The 15121-nt window shown below is 40.8% G+C and overlaps 1 protein-coding gene across 1 annotated transcript in view; it reads left to right on the top strand.

Annotated features, from left to right (window-relative positions):
• Positions 1–15121, top strand: part of MRPL3 (mitochondrial ribosomal protein L3) — a 55489-nt gene that overhangs the window by 5714 nt on the left and 34654 nt on the right. The window contains exon 5 of the mRNA XM_020806866.3: positions 11914–12013. Coding sequence (XP_020662525.3) covers positions 11914–12013 — 100 coding nt within the window. The remainder of the gene's footprint in view (positions 1–11913; positions 12014–15121) is intronic.

Below are 15121 nucleotides of genomic sequence, written 5' to 3'. Positions count from 1 at the left end.
GGTGGTATACAGTTTTGCATTAAGTGCTTCTCTGCAGTACATTCATAAGTGTCCTTAATATACCAGCTTGTCCATTAAGAGGCCTGTCTTTTAAAATAATTGCCCTGTTTATGCTACTGTATGTCATAACTTTTTTAACTCACTGCTTCATAGAATCACAGAATTGCATTGGAAGGCAGCTATATAGCCATCAAGGCCACCCCCCTGCTCAAGGCAGGAATCCAAATCAAAGCAGATATGACAGATGGCTGTCCAATTTTTTCTTGAATGCCTATAGCATTGGAGTGTTCCCTCCGACCATTGTCTTTAACAGTATTTAATAAAGAGAATTTATGAAGTGAAGGAAGGGGAGTTTTATGCCTAGTATTCCTGTTTTAATTTCTAAAGTGTTTATTTTATTAGTCCTTTAGTATTCTGCATATTAGCTGATCTTCCATCTAGCCAGATGTTTCACTGCATTATGTTGCATAAGAAGCTTTTGTAATGTTATAAAAAGAACAGGGCTTATTATTCAGACAAAGATATGTATGCACATCATTCTGCTCTTTCCCTCATAGAGTCGCTGCATATGTGATTTCTCCCTACCAGTTCATTTTCATGACATAATAAAACTCAACAAAAGTAACTACAGTGAAACCTCTCCTTACGAACTTAATCTGTTCCAGAAAATGTTCGTTTGTTCAAACATTCGTAAGTAGAAGCAAAATTTCCCATTGAAAACCATTTAATCCGTTCCGGCTGTTTTTCGTTCTTATCTAGAGGTGCCGTTCTTAAGTCGAAGCATTAGTTCCCATAGGAACTAGTGCAAAGCTGGTTAATCCATCCTCTACCACTAGGGGGAGAATTTTTCTTCTTTTGACCTAAGACGAACTTAGGTCAAAAAAAGAGGGGGGGGGAGGGAACACCTTCTAAACAGAACACCTTTAAAAACTAGCAGCTTTTAAACAAAACCAAGCCAAGGCAAGCACCTTTTAGGTAAAAAAGGACAGAAAAGGAGGGAGGGGGAAGGGAACACCTTCTAAACAGAACACCTTTAAAAATAATCAGCTTTTAAAGAAAACCAAGAACTTTTTAGGTTAAAAAAGGCAGGAGAACACCTTTTAAACACAACATCTTTAAAAAGGCCACAGAATCCAGCAAACATTATTCCAGCACAGAACTCCTCATCACAAAAAAAGAGCATTGGGGGGGGGAGACACTTGATTCTAAATTCCATTTTAAACCTTGCTTGCACCAACAATCAGCAACCATTACTTTATTCCAGCACAGAACTCTACATCGCAAAAAGAGAGCATAGAGGGAGAGAGATAAGACAATGGGTGGAGGGGAGGGCCTTGAGTCTACAGTAGACTTCATTTTAAAACTCCATTTTGAACTCAATTTTAAAGCCTGCCTGCCTGCATCAACAACCAGCAACCATTCTTACAGCAAACAGATTCCCAAAGGAAAAAAGGACTTTGGAGTCACATTTTAAACCCACACATTTTAAAACAACAGAGGTCACAGTACACAAACCCTAGAAGCCACAGAATGCAAAAATAAATAAATAATTTTTACTTTTTAAAATTACAGTCCAGTTTTAACATTTAATTTTAATTTAGTATTACAGTCTATTTTTCACATGTTAAATCCACACTGCAAGACCCATCAGGGCACAGAAACATAACCCCCCCAGCCCTATCCCCCCACCAAGCTGAAAAAACCCCTGTACAGTACAGTAAATACAGTGTACTCACCCAGAACAGGCAGTCTCTCTGTTTAAAAAAAGAAAGTCAAACATCCAAAAATCAAAAATCCCAAAATCATTTTTTAAAAAAAAAAATCCCCCCCAAAAATACAGTCCGTACAGTACAGTATCAGGCAGTACCAGGCAATACTGTACCAGGCAGTTCCAGGCAGTCTGAAGACTCTCCAATCTCTAACCGCTTGGACGAGCGATGTTGCAGACAAACAGCCTCTTCGCTTGCCAGTGGTTAACAGAAAGTTCAAATTCTACGCTTTCCCTGCCTCCCCCGTGTTTTTTTTTGTTCATATCTTGAAGCTCCATTCGCAAGTAGAAGCAAAATTTTGCGACCGGAACTGTTTGTACGTTCAATCCTTTGTAGGTAGGGACGTTCGTAAGTAGAGGTTCCACTGTATAAGGTTAAGCCCATAAGACTTAAGTAGAGATGGGCACAAACTGGCACAATGGCAGTTTATGATGGTTCATGGTTCATCAGGGTCCACAAACCATGCAGAATTTTTTAAAAAATGACCTGGTTTGTGGCTTGTTCAGCTACACAGGAACCCCCCCCCCATGAGTGTCCCACCCCACAGCCCCCTTCATAGCCCCTAGGATCTTCCTTACTTGCTCCAGGCCTCCTCCCCTCCTCCTCTCCTATTACATTGCCCAGCTGAGTAGGACAGTAGACTGTCTGGGGGATACTTCCTACCCCATCCCTCCTGGGAGGCTCAGGGTATTGTGGAAAGTGTAGTTCTTTGAGGATTCCCTATATGTAGCTCAATGAGCAGCAAAACTAGACTTCCCACAATGCCCTAAGCCTTCCAGGAAGCACTGGAGCAGGAGGTATGCCCCAGACAGCCTACTACTCAGCTGGGCAGCAGAGGAGGAGACCCAAAGGGAGTAAGATAGGTGCTGGGGCCCATGAAGAGGGCTTTCTGGTAGGGGAGGACGAAGCGAAATGAAGCACAAACAATGAAAAAGTTTGGCATTTTTCTTTGCTTTGTGGAAACACAGTTCCCTAGACTGCCCACAAAACGAACCAGCCTCAGAGCAGTAGAGGCCAAGGTCATCCTGTGAAGCAGGCTTCCTTCCTCTCAATGTACTTGATGGATCTGGGAACTGTATGGGAGGCCATAGTGTTTGTCCCGCAACCTATAGTGTAAAGGTAAAGCCGCCCAGAGTGGTATAATATACCAGATGGGCGGGATATAAATCAAATAAATAAATAAATAAATAATAAAGGTAAAGGTTCCCCTTGACCATTTTTGTCCAGTCGTGTTCGACTCCAGGGGGCGGTGCTCATCCCTGTTTCCAAGCCATAGAGCCAGCGTTTGTCCGGAGACAATCTCCCATGGTCACATGGCCAGTGCGACATAGACACGGAACGCTGTTACCTTCCCACCGAGGTAGTCCCTATTTATCTACGTGCATTTGCATACTTTCGAACCGCTAGGTTGCCAGGAGCTGGGACAAGCGACGGGCGCTCACTCCATCACGTGGATTCGATCTTACGACTGCTAGTCTTCTGACCCGGCAGCACAGGCTTCTGCGGTTTAGCCCGCAGCGCCACCACATCCCTATATATGCCTTCTCCTAATACTGCAGAGATGTGTCTTTTCAGTGGTAACCTCTCTTGAACCATTATCCTACATAGACAGAAGCTGCTGAATTTTAAACTTCCATTGATTTGTTTGTCATGGAAGTTGTTGTTTAGTTGTTAAGTCATGTCCAGCTCTTCATGACCCCATGGACCAGAGCACGCCAGGCCCTCCTGTCTTCCACTGCCTCCTTGAGTTGGGTCAAATTCATGTTGGTAGCTTCGATGACACTGTTCTTTATAGACCAGCTCTCACTTCCATACATTGCTACTGGAAAAACTATAGCTTTGACTATGCTTACCTTTGTCGGCAAGGTGATGTCTCTGCTTTTTAAGATGCTGTCGAGGTTTTTCGTCGCTTTCCTCCCAAGAAGCAGGCGTCTTTTAATTTTGTGGCTGCTGTTACCATCTGCAGTGATCATGGAGCCCAAGAAAGTAAAACCCGTCACTGCCTCCATATCTTCCCTTTCTATTTGCCAGGAGGTGATGGAGCCAGTGACCACGATCTTAGATTTTTTGATGTTGAGCTTCAGACCATTTTTATGCTCTCCTCTTTCACCCTCATTACAAGGTTCTTTAATTCCTCCTCACTTTCTGCCATCAGAGTGGTATCATCTGCATATCGGAGGTTATTGATATTTCTTCCGGCAATCTTAATTCCGGTTTGGGATTCCTCCAGTCCGGCTTTTCACATGATGTATTCTGCATACAAGTTAAATAAGCGGGGAGACAATATACAGCCTTGTCGTACTCCTTTCCCAATTTTGAACCAACCAGTTGTTCCATATCCAGTTCTAACTGTTGCTTCAGGTCAACTCTTGCTGACCTGAGTGATTAGGCACTCCCATTTCTTTAAGAACTTGCCATAGTTTGCTGTGGTACACACAGTTAAAGGCTTTTGTGTAATCAATGAAACAGAAGTAGATGTTTTTCTGGAACTCTCTGGCTTTCTCCATGTTAGCAATTTAGTCTCTAGTTCCTCTGTCCCTTCGAAATCCAGCTTGTACTTCTGGGAGTTCAACATTGATATATCTTTCCCCTAAAAAGTAACATGTTAGAAATAAAATTACTTGTAACACATGACATGCAAGTTCTATTCTCTATCAAAAGGCAGTTTGTATTGCTTGTAGTATTGTTGATAACTTTGTTAATCCCAAATTGGTTGTTTTTCCTCAGCTTTATCCTCTGTTCTTAAGCTGAACTCCATTTCTATGAAAACAAATACTTGTCACTTTAATGTTTTTTATGCACTTTGGATATTGGCAGATACAGAAACAAATCCTTAGCTATTTATATGTAAGGTTGCTTCTTACATTAATTCAGTGAATTAAATGATTTGGTTATTGATGTTACATTTCTTTTAAATTTAATGTTAAGATAGACTTTTTTCCCCACACTATATTTGGTGGCAGTGGTGATGATTATTTAGACTTCTGGACTCTATGAACCATAGGAAGTCCCTTCCAGCTGTGCAGTTTGAAAGCATGTAAATGCGAGTAGATAAATAGGTACCAACTCAGTGGGAAATTAACAGTGTTCCGTGTCTAGTCGTGCTGGCCACGTGACCGCAGAAACTGTCTTCGTACAAAACGCTCGCTCTATGGCTTGGAAATGGAGATGAGCATCGCGCCCTAGAGTCGGACATGACTGGACAATGTCAAGGGCAACCTTTACCTTTACCTATACATTATCATTGTTCTCAGTGCTGATTTCTGCATGTGTAAAAGTTTCACCTATTTTAGCCTTTGTCCTTTAACATAGCATTGCAAGAGTTTTTGAGTGTTATCCAATGTTTGCATAGAATAATCAACAGTGCAGATTTTTTGTGACACCGAACTCGAAATTTGTCCTGAAAAGTGTATTTAAAAATCCAAGCAAGCATTTTCCTCAGGAAAAAATGACTCCTACAACACAGACTACCTTACAGATGGTGATTATTGAAGTGTGTCTCTGCTGTCAGCCATGGAAATTGCTTTCCAGAAAGATTGGTTTAAAGCACAGAATTCAGCTAGGCAACTTCTTGCATTTTTCAGTTTTCATTCATTTATTGTCCATGTAGTTAATATATCTAGAGGGAAATTTGAGGGCAGTTTCTAGATTAGCAGTGTCTAGATTAATCCACTGTATACTATTTATAAACATTTTTTGTTTCGGTGAATGATGAAAGTTCATTTTATTAAAAGGTAAATTGTGTTTCTATGCTGGATTAAAATTAGAGATGGTTGAATACTATTATAGTGTTCTGACTCTTTTGTTGTATGCATATTCATTATTGAACTCAGACATTCCAAATTAGTGAATTTTTAGATACTGTAAGATTTTGAGGGATCAGAATCTTGTTAAATCTGGACGGAAAAGAATTTTGCCCATATTGTATTTGCATACTCCTATCATTTGGTTTTCTTAGTTGATTTTTAAATTGATGAATAGGATAGATGGTCCTCCCAAAGTGGTTTACAGTGGTTAGTAAAGCTGCATAGTAAAGGTTACAAAAATAACCTTTGTTATCATCACCATCGTCTTAGAACCGCAAAGCTTGGAAGGGATCCTATGGATCACTGAGTCCTGCCCTTATCAAGGAGGCACAGCTCCCAACCTCTCCTAAACCACTGAGCTATCCAGCTGTTATGTAGCTTTACTGAAAATAACACACCCAAAAACAAGAGCAGATGAAGCAATAGTCAACTATAGTTATCAGAGAAAAGTAACTGGAGCATTTAATACTAGCATTAAACTAATAGCAGCAATTACATTCCCTCAATATTTCAAAAGCTGATTGTAATAAAATGTCTTCAGAACAACGTAAAGGACAGCAATCCATTTTAAAAAGTTATTTTTTCAGTAGATGTTTGCAGATAAATTACACAAATAATATGTTATGTACATAAATTAAATAACCTGTGTCCACACATACCCTAAACAAGTGATGGTGAACCTTTTTGAGCCCGAGTGCCCAAACTGCAACACAAAATCAACTTATTTATTTCAAAGTGCCAATACTGTAATTAAAACACAAATGCTGAGGTTTTAGTTCAGAAAAAACAACTGCTCCTGCACTGCAAGGGTTAAATGCTTGGGTTTTTTTTTTCTTTCTATGGGTGGTATTAATAAATAAATACTTACTGGTCCTCCAATCCCCCAGTGGGCTAGACCGGTAATGGTCACCATTGCACCCCTCCGCTGGACCACTGCACCAGCAGAGGGGAGTGCCGAAATCCGGGATCAGGACAGGTAAGTATTTCTCTATGGCGACTTATGGCTCGTGTGCCCACAGAGAGGACTCTGTGTGCCAGCTGTGGCACGCATGCCATAGGTTCGCCATCACTGCCCTAAACCATGACTTAGCAATACAAGAAAAGGCTAGTGAGAGCCTCAGCATTTCATGCTTCCTTTCCCTTTCATTTATCATGTTTAAGCAGGGACTTGGGAGCTGCGGCTTCTTTTGTATCTCTGAATCTTAAAACTGTGGGTTAACTTAAGTATGACTTCCTAAATAAAGTCATCTTTGAAATCAACCACGAGAAACCATGATTAATATTGATTGTACCAAGTTTAAGTTTATTGTATTGGCTAAAAACCGTTACAATTGTTTAAAATACAAATATGATCAAGTAAAATCATGATAAAATCACAGACATATAAAATAAGAGACCCTTCATATCTGGGAGTCCCCCGCACAATTGATTGCGATGGCTCTCAGGAAATTACCGCGGATATTTCTGGCTGTTTTTGCAAACAACGCTGTTCTTTATGTAACATATGGGTCACAGTCCAAAAGTAACCTGACCACAATTATCTGAGGGCTTTCCTCCTGTAGAGCAGCCAAAATGTTACCCAGGAAATTTTCTCTAAGGTTTTGATAGAGCTGACAGGTGAGTAAATATCTCACCTGCTCCACAAATACACAGCCTTAGATGCTTGGGGACATTCATGCTGTCATGTTGGCATGGTTTGATAACGGAGTTCTGCGAATCTGGCTCTCAGGGAGACAAAAGTAAGTGTATGTAAGTACCATTTGTTTTCAGCAGATAGTACGAGTGAGAGAAATTTGAAGAGTCTATTAAGGCTAAGTCGTGGTCATTATCTAATTTGTAGATCCAGTCTCTCAACATTCTTTTAACCCCAGAAAAAACCAAAAATGTCAGTGGAGAGGAATTTAGATTTTAGTAGGGTTTGAACTAAAGTTGCCCGGCCGCAACTCTTCCATTGCTCTACCATACAGCATTTAGGTAGACGGTGACTGGACATATCCATCACCCTCTTATAGTAGAAGAATATAGCTAGAGTTGCCCAGGCTTTAATGGACACCATGCCTATTTCTGTTCTAAGAAAAGCTGCCGGAGTCCCCTAGGGTGCCACGAGGATATGTCTCAGTAACGTATCCTGTCCTACTTCAAGATGGTGTCGGTTGTTCTGATTCATACCCCAGATCTCAATTCCATAAAGCATTTGAGAGATCACCCTCCCTGAAAAGACTTTTAAAGCTGCGATTACTAGGTTACCACCTTTAGAATGGAAAAATTTGGTCAAAGCATGGCTAGATTTCTGAACCGATATTTTGGTGCTCTGTATCTGGGATTTCTAGTAGTTTTTCTCATTGAAATGCACTCCTAGGTACTTACAGTAAAGGTCTGGACTTGTTCTATTTTATTTTCACCTATAGTCCAGCTGAATTTGGGGGAATGCTTTCCAAAAATCATCCCGTTAGATTTTTTGTAATTTATTTTTAGTTGTTCTAGGTGGCTGAACTCTTGGAGCTTACTTAAACTTTTCTTTAGTCCCTTTTTGTTCATAGATAGTAATACAATGTCATCAGCATATATAAGACTTGTTGTTGTTGTTTAGTCATTTAGTCATGTCCGACTCTTCGTGACCCCATGGACCAGAGCACGCCAGGCCCTCCTGTCTTCCACTGCCTCCCAGAGTTCGGTCAAATTCATGTTGGTCGCTTCAATGACACTGTCCTACCATCCCATCCTCTGTCATCCCCTTCTCCTCTTGCCTTCACACTCTCTCAACTTCAGGGTCTTTTCCAGGGAGTCTTCTCTTCTCATGAGATGGCCAAAGTATTGGAGCCTCAGCTTCAGGATCTGTCCTTCCAGTGAGCACTCAGGGTTGCTTGTGGGGGGAATGGTCTGGATAGTTTAAAGCTGTTACAATATTATTAATATAAAAGTTAAAGAGTAGGGGTGCAAATAAGCACCCTTGTTTTACCCCTTAGTACAAATTTCCTCTGTCAGCCTTCCATCTGTGCTAATCCTTACCCTCAACTTTCTGTTGGAATATTGTTCCTGTATTAGGGTTAGGAATCTTATCGATGTTAGTTTCTGCGAGCTTATCTCACAGGTGATTTCTGGTGATTGTGTCAAATGCAGAGGAAAAGTCAATAAAAGCTGTGAACAGCCATTTCGCCTGGTGGTATATTTGCCTACAAGATGATGTAGATTTGATTTACTGTACTATGGCCCTTCCTAAAACCTGCTTGTTCCTGGTGAAGGATGTTATTTTCCTCCATCCATTTAGCCAGCTTCTGGAAAAGAAGTATAGAGCTTGGAACTGATGTCCAGTAAGCTGATTGGGTGATAGTTCTGGGGGATGGATTTATTGCCTTTTTTTATAAATTGGGAAAATTATATTCTGGCTCCACCCCTCAGGGAAAATTTCTGTAGCATTAATGTGAGAGAAGAGTTGTACTAAAACTGGGGCCCAGCATTCTGGGTTCTTATACACCTCTGGCGGGATCATGTCCTCGCCAGGTGCTTTGTCTGTTGCTAGAGCATCAATAACTTTGCACACTTCCTGTTCTGATACTGGGGGCCATTTGGATGTGGAAATTAGTAGGATCTAGGGGGTCTCACTTTTTTTGGCCCAGTATCTGCATCACTATTGAAAATCATTTCAAAGTGGTGGCAACAGGCATTTGCTGTGATACAGGCATTTGGTGCAGGATTGGGACTTATATCCGGGTCTGAGACCATACTCCAGAATTTTCTCTTTCCTTTCCATCACAGCCTGCCCTAGTTTCTCTCAACGAGCTGACATAAATGCACATTTCTTTTGTTCTAAAAGTTCCTTATATTTTGAGTGGTAGTGAGCCAGCACCTCCAGATTCGAGTTTGGATGCACCTTCCTCATCTTCCTTATTAGATGAGCTAGATGCTAATGTTGATTGTAGTTTATCTAGGTTCAGACATACTGCCTCGCTGCAGTTCAGTGAAAAAATGGGAATAGCCTCTAAACTCACTGTGACGTGGTTTGATGGGGTAGTGGTAGAAAGGCCAGAGACTTGCACAGGCTAGATCTTCTGATGCTAAGCTGTGGTTTTACATTAGATATAAATGAGGCCACCGTTAATGTCATGTAGTAGACAAAGTGCATGCTTTAAGGAAGGAAACCTAGATTGAAATTCCCACTTAGTTGTTATGCTTATCGGATGACCTTGAGCCAAGGACACCGTGAGCTTCTACTGACCTAATTCACATAGCTGTGATAATGAAATTGTCAGGAAAGAAGGGACCATGAATGACAGCCCAATCTCCCTGAAGGAAAGGTGAAATAGGCATACTTTGTTTTTGAGAGGAAGATATAATGGCTGAAATCCAGTTGCTTAACATTAGGGTAGACGCATTGAACCATTGGGGATTTATTTGGTAAGTCAACTCCTCTGTATGTTAAGTGGGTAGAATTCATCCATATATAGAAAACAGAAGTTACCTTTACTAATCTCTATTAGGGATGGGCGTGAACTGCTCAACTCATTTAGTGTCCAAACAGGTGTTGGTGCTTTGCAGCCCCCCCCCCTCAGGCAGGTGCCCAGTCAGATGCAGTTCCTGGCTACCCTGCCCCACCTTCTCTAGGCAGTGCCTCTGAGCGGGCACCCACCACAGGAGGTGGGGCTGCGAAGCACCAAACACTTGTTTGGCTACTAAACAAACCAATGTGAACCACTGAACCAGCAGTTCATTCCCATCTCTAATCTTTATCCATTCCTAGCTTGTTAAAACTGAAGGAAGCCACGTTGGTCATAAATCAAATTCCAAAATCCATACTGGAACAATAATTTTACTAGGCCCATTGAAAGGAACAGAAAGCATGCATGCCTTTGAGGTGGCCAATATATTTTTCAGGCAAGATGTTGCAAATATAAGTGGGTAGGAAAGGGAAAATGTGGGGGGGGGGAAGCCTGATCTTAAGGCAAGTCCATTGCATAATGCCTTGAAGCCATTAAAGTGCCATGTGCTGTAGCTGTATTATGTTAGTATGCTTTAACTTGTTGGGTTTTGCCTGAAGGATCATGGTTAGTACCATTAGAGGAGGACTGAGAATTTACTAATTAAATTTTCATATATTAAGTTGGGAATTCTGGGTGACTTTGAATGAGCGACTGCACTTGCAAGGTAAATTAGGAAAGGAGAGCTTATTCTGATATTTGAATCCAGGATCCAGCTTTGTTACCCTTAAGCAATACAAGGATTTCAAACCTTATTTTAAATAGGAAATCTTATATTTTTTTAAAAAAAAATTTACTTGTTAAATTGGTCTGGTTTTATGCAACAGATCAGTTGTCTCTGTCTTTAAGTTCATCAAAAGGATGAGCAAATGAATTGTGTGCACCAGTGCAGGGCTCGTTCACAGTAAGCAAAGATAAGACAAGGATTCTCACTTATCATTGGGGTGAACACTGTCAATGTTCAAAATCCTTATCATCATCACTGAGTGTCAACCCCCAGGTATCCATGGAGAAAGAAAGTACCTCTTGGCCTAGTTTAAGTGTGTCTTTAAAATATGCCTTAACTGCACACTTGTCTGTTGTAGTTAAACACAATAACTTTCATCCTTCCTTCCATTTAGCATAGAAACCATACTAGATTTTTCTGATGTGAAAATGGTAGCCCTACACACACTCACCTGAAATCAAACACTGTTGAAACAATGAAGCTTCTTTCTGCGTAGACTTGTAAACAGCTATAATGTGATACTTTTAGAAATGGTAGTGCCTAAGTTCTTTTTTAGAAAAGCTATGTTTAGTATTTTCAAACAGATCCTTAAACACTGCAGTATTTTATGTATTCGCAAAGGCTTTCATGGCCGGGATCTAATGGTTGTTGTGGGTTTTTCGGGCTCTTTGGCGGTGTTCTGAAGGTTGTTCTTCCTAACGTTTCACCAGTCTCTGTGGCCGGTGGGTTTTCTGTAGACCTTGTGTTCCAATAGGAGGTCAGTTTTGTGTACGACCATGATGTCTAAGAATGGGAGTTGGCCCTCTATTTCTTTTTCCATGGTGAATTGTATATTTGGGTGGATGCTGTTGAGATGGTTTAGAAATTCTTCGGAACTGTGAAGCTTTGAAGAGCCATCAAACCAACTCCCAAACAAACTGCACCAGAGCACAGACTGCTACTCCTGTCCTCTGAAGATGCTGGCCACAGAGACTGGCGAAACATTAGGAAGAACAACCTTCAGAACACGGCCAAAGAGCCCGAAAAACCCACAACAACCACTGCAGTATTTTGTTTAAAAAATTTAACATTTTTAATGGCAAGGTCTAAATTCCTAAATTCTAAATTCCTTTTTGTTATGTGTGTGTTTCTTCTAGAAAAGTGAAACTGCAATGCAGCGGTACAGGGAAGTTGGCGTTCCTCCAAAGGAGAAACATTCAGTATTTGTAGTGTCAGAGAATGCTATCATTAAGCCAGGTAATTTTTGTGAAATGGAAGGAACTTGAATATAATTTTGCATGATGTTTTTCTCGCTAAGCCAAACCAATTGTTAAAAAGTATAAAAATGTACCTATACCTTTTAATATTATGTGATTGGAAAAAGGGGAAAAACCCATGTATGAGAAAGGCTAACTTTTTTTTATTTTCAGGTAAGTGCAGGATTATTATTATGCATGGCTGTTATTTTACTTCATTCTAGAAAGTTTTCGAGATGAAGTGAATATTTTAAACTTAATAAACTGGTTGCCATTGGCCAGAAACCTGGTGGAGATGTATACCGGCTTTAGTACAAGTTGCAACAGATTCCTCACTGGGTGCTAGTCATGCAATTTGGCATGCAAGAAAGAGTTCAAGCAACAATTTGTGAATTAGTGGCCCTTCACTGCTACAGTTTATATGCTTATACCTATGGCAGTCTAATTTCTTTAGGATTTTTGCTGTTCTGTGAAATAACTCTGCTTATTTTGTATGAAAATGGTAATTGGGAAAATATTTGTGAGCTTTGTTGGCCAAGATCAATCTTCCTCTGTAATTTGAAAGTGTATATTAATAACTAATTCTTTTTCTATACAGAGGCGCCTTGACTTATGAACTTAATCCATCCCAGAAGATGTTGATAAGTCAAAACGTTCATATGTCAAATTAGCATTTCCCATAGGAATGCATTGAAGCCCAGTTAATCCGTTCTGACTGTTTTTTGTTCTTATGTCAAGGCGTGGTTTGTAAGTCGAAGCATTAGTTCCCATAGGAACTACCGTATTTGCCAGCGTACAAGACGACTTCAGTTGCACCAGGAAGGAGCTGCCGCCGCCGAGTGACACAGGGCCGCTCTGGCAGGGGAGGAAGGCAGGCAGGCGGGCAGTCCAGATGGAGGGAGGGAAGCAGAGCCGGACATGCCTGAGCAGCCAGAGCCCACCACCGGGCTGCCCGGCACCCTGTGCCGCTGAGCCAACTGCCTGCGCGCCACCGGATAGCTGCTTCCTCTTCTCTGCCGCCACCGAGCCAGCCGCTTCCCCTCCTCGCCCTCCTTGCAGCTGAGCCAGCTGCCTGCTCGCCTGCGCGCCGCCGAAGAGCTGCTTCCCCTTCCCCTCCTCCTCCGCTGCCGGCCACTTCCCCTCCTCGCCCTCCTGCTTGCTGGCCATGAATGTCCAGGGCGGGCCCGGGCAGAGCCCCGGGCAGCTGCCGCTGGCGCCGCAGCAGAGCCATCCACTCTATATTTTGAGTGGAAATGTTGGGGAGGGGGGTCGTCTTATAGGCCCAGTCGTCTTGTAGGCTGGCAAATACGGTAATGCAAAACCGGTTAATCTGTCCTCTACCACTTGGGGGAGATTTTTTCTTTTAACCTAAGATGAACTTAGGTTAAAACAAGGGCAGGAAAGGAGGGAGGGGGAGGGGGGAAGGAACAATGGAGAAAGAAAGAAAGAAAGAGAGAGAGAAAGAAAGAAAGAAAGAGAGAGAGAAAGAAAGAAAAGAGAGAGAGAAAGAAAGAAAGAAAGAAAGAAAGAAAGAAAGAAAGAAAGAAAGAAAGAAAGAAAGAAAGTCATCGCTGGGGCACACAGGGAAAGGTTTGTGCTTTTAAGCACAAAAACAGAGAAGACAGAGAGTGAAAGAAGACAATGGGGGGAGAGAGTTTGTAGTCTAAAACACATTTTAAAGCCACACATGCTAAACCCACATATTTTAAACCAACACATTTTAAACCAAGCATCCAAAAGACTAAAATGCATTTTAGAGGCCAACAGCCAGACAGACCTTTGCAAACAGTTTTCTGATTTAAAACCAATAGCCAGCACAGAAACATAACCCCCCCCACCGGGTTATTCATTGTTGAATGTGGATTATAAAATATATGCGACCATCCTGGCAACCAGAATGAAAAGAATTGTAATTCAGTTAATACATCAAGATCAGTCTGGGTTTCTTCCAAAAAGGCAGATGAAAAATAATATAAGGATAGTCCTAAACTCCCTGGAATATTATGAAGCACACCCAGAGAAACAGATGGCCATGATATTCTTGGATACGGAGAAAGCCTTCGATAATCTCAATTGGAATTTTATGTTAAATTTGCTGGAAACACTGCAAGTTGGAGAAAGATTTTTGAAGCTAATTAAAGCAATATACAGTCAACAAAAGGCAAAAGTGAGAATTAACGGCGAGCTGTCAAAAGAAATACAAATACAGAAAGGTACCAGACAGGGGTGTCCACTCTCTCCACTACTATTTATTTTGACTCTAGAAATATTAACCAAACAAATCAGAGATAAAAAGGAATTGAAAGGATTGAAAGTAAAAGGCCAAATCTATAAACTTCAGGCTTTTGCAGATGACTTAGTCATTATACTGGAAGATCTAGTGCGTTCAATAGAAGACCTGATGGCGACATTGAAAAACTTTGGTGATATGGCAGGAATGAGAATAAACCAAAACAGAACAAAAATATTTATTAAAAATATAAGAGAACAAGAACGTCAGAAGTTAGTAGAGAAGACGAACTTCCAAGAGGAAAAGAGAATTCGATATTTAGGGATCCAAATTACAAAGAAGACGAGTACACTATTTAAAGATAATTATATGAAATTGATGAAGGAGATACAGAACAATTTGGAGAAATGGGATAAACTGGAATTATCGTTGTTGGGAAGGATTGCGACGATTAAAATGAACGTCTTGCCAAAAATTTTATTCTTATTTCAGACAATTCCTATCATATTAATACAGACCTTTTTCCAAGAACTTAATAAGATAATCATGAGATTTGTATGGCAAGGTAAAAAAACCAAAAATTAAAATTAAAGCAATGCAAGATGCCAAACAGAGGGCGGGCTTTGGTCTTCCAGATTGGGTTCTGTATTATAGATCTTGTATTTTAGATTGGATAAAAGAATGGATAACTTTGGAAAATGATAGATTACTCAACTTGGAAGGACATGATTTACAGCTAGGCTGGCACGCTTATCTATGGTATAAAAAGAATAAAGAGCAAAAGCATTTTAATTTACATATGATAAAAAGAGCTTTATTGGGCATGTGGAGAAAGATTATACAACAAATTTATCACAAAACACCTGTATGGGTATCACC

The sequence above is a fragment of the Pogona vitticeps genome, chromosome 6 (genome assembly GCF_051106095.1).
Source record: "Pogona vitticeps strain Pit_001003342236 chromosome 6, PviZW2.1, whole genome shotgun sequence".
Lineage (NCBI taxonomy): Eukaryota > Metazoa > Chordata > Lepidosauria > Squamata > Agamidae > Pogona > Pogona vitticeps.
This window is presented reverse-complemented; position numbering and strand designations above follow the sequence as displayed.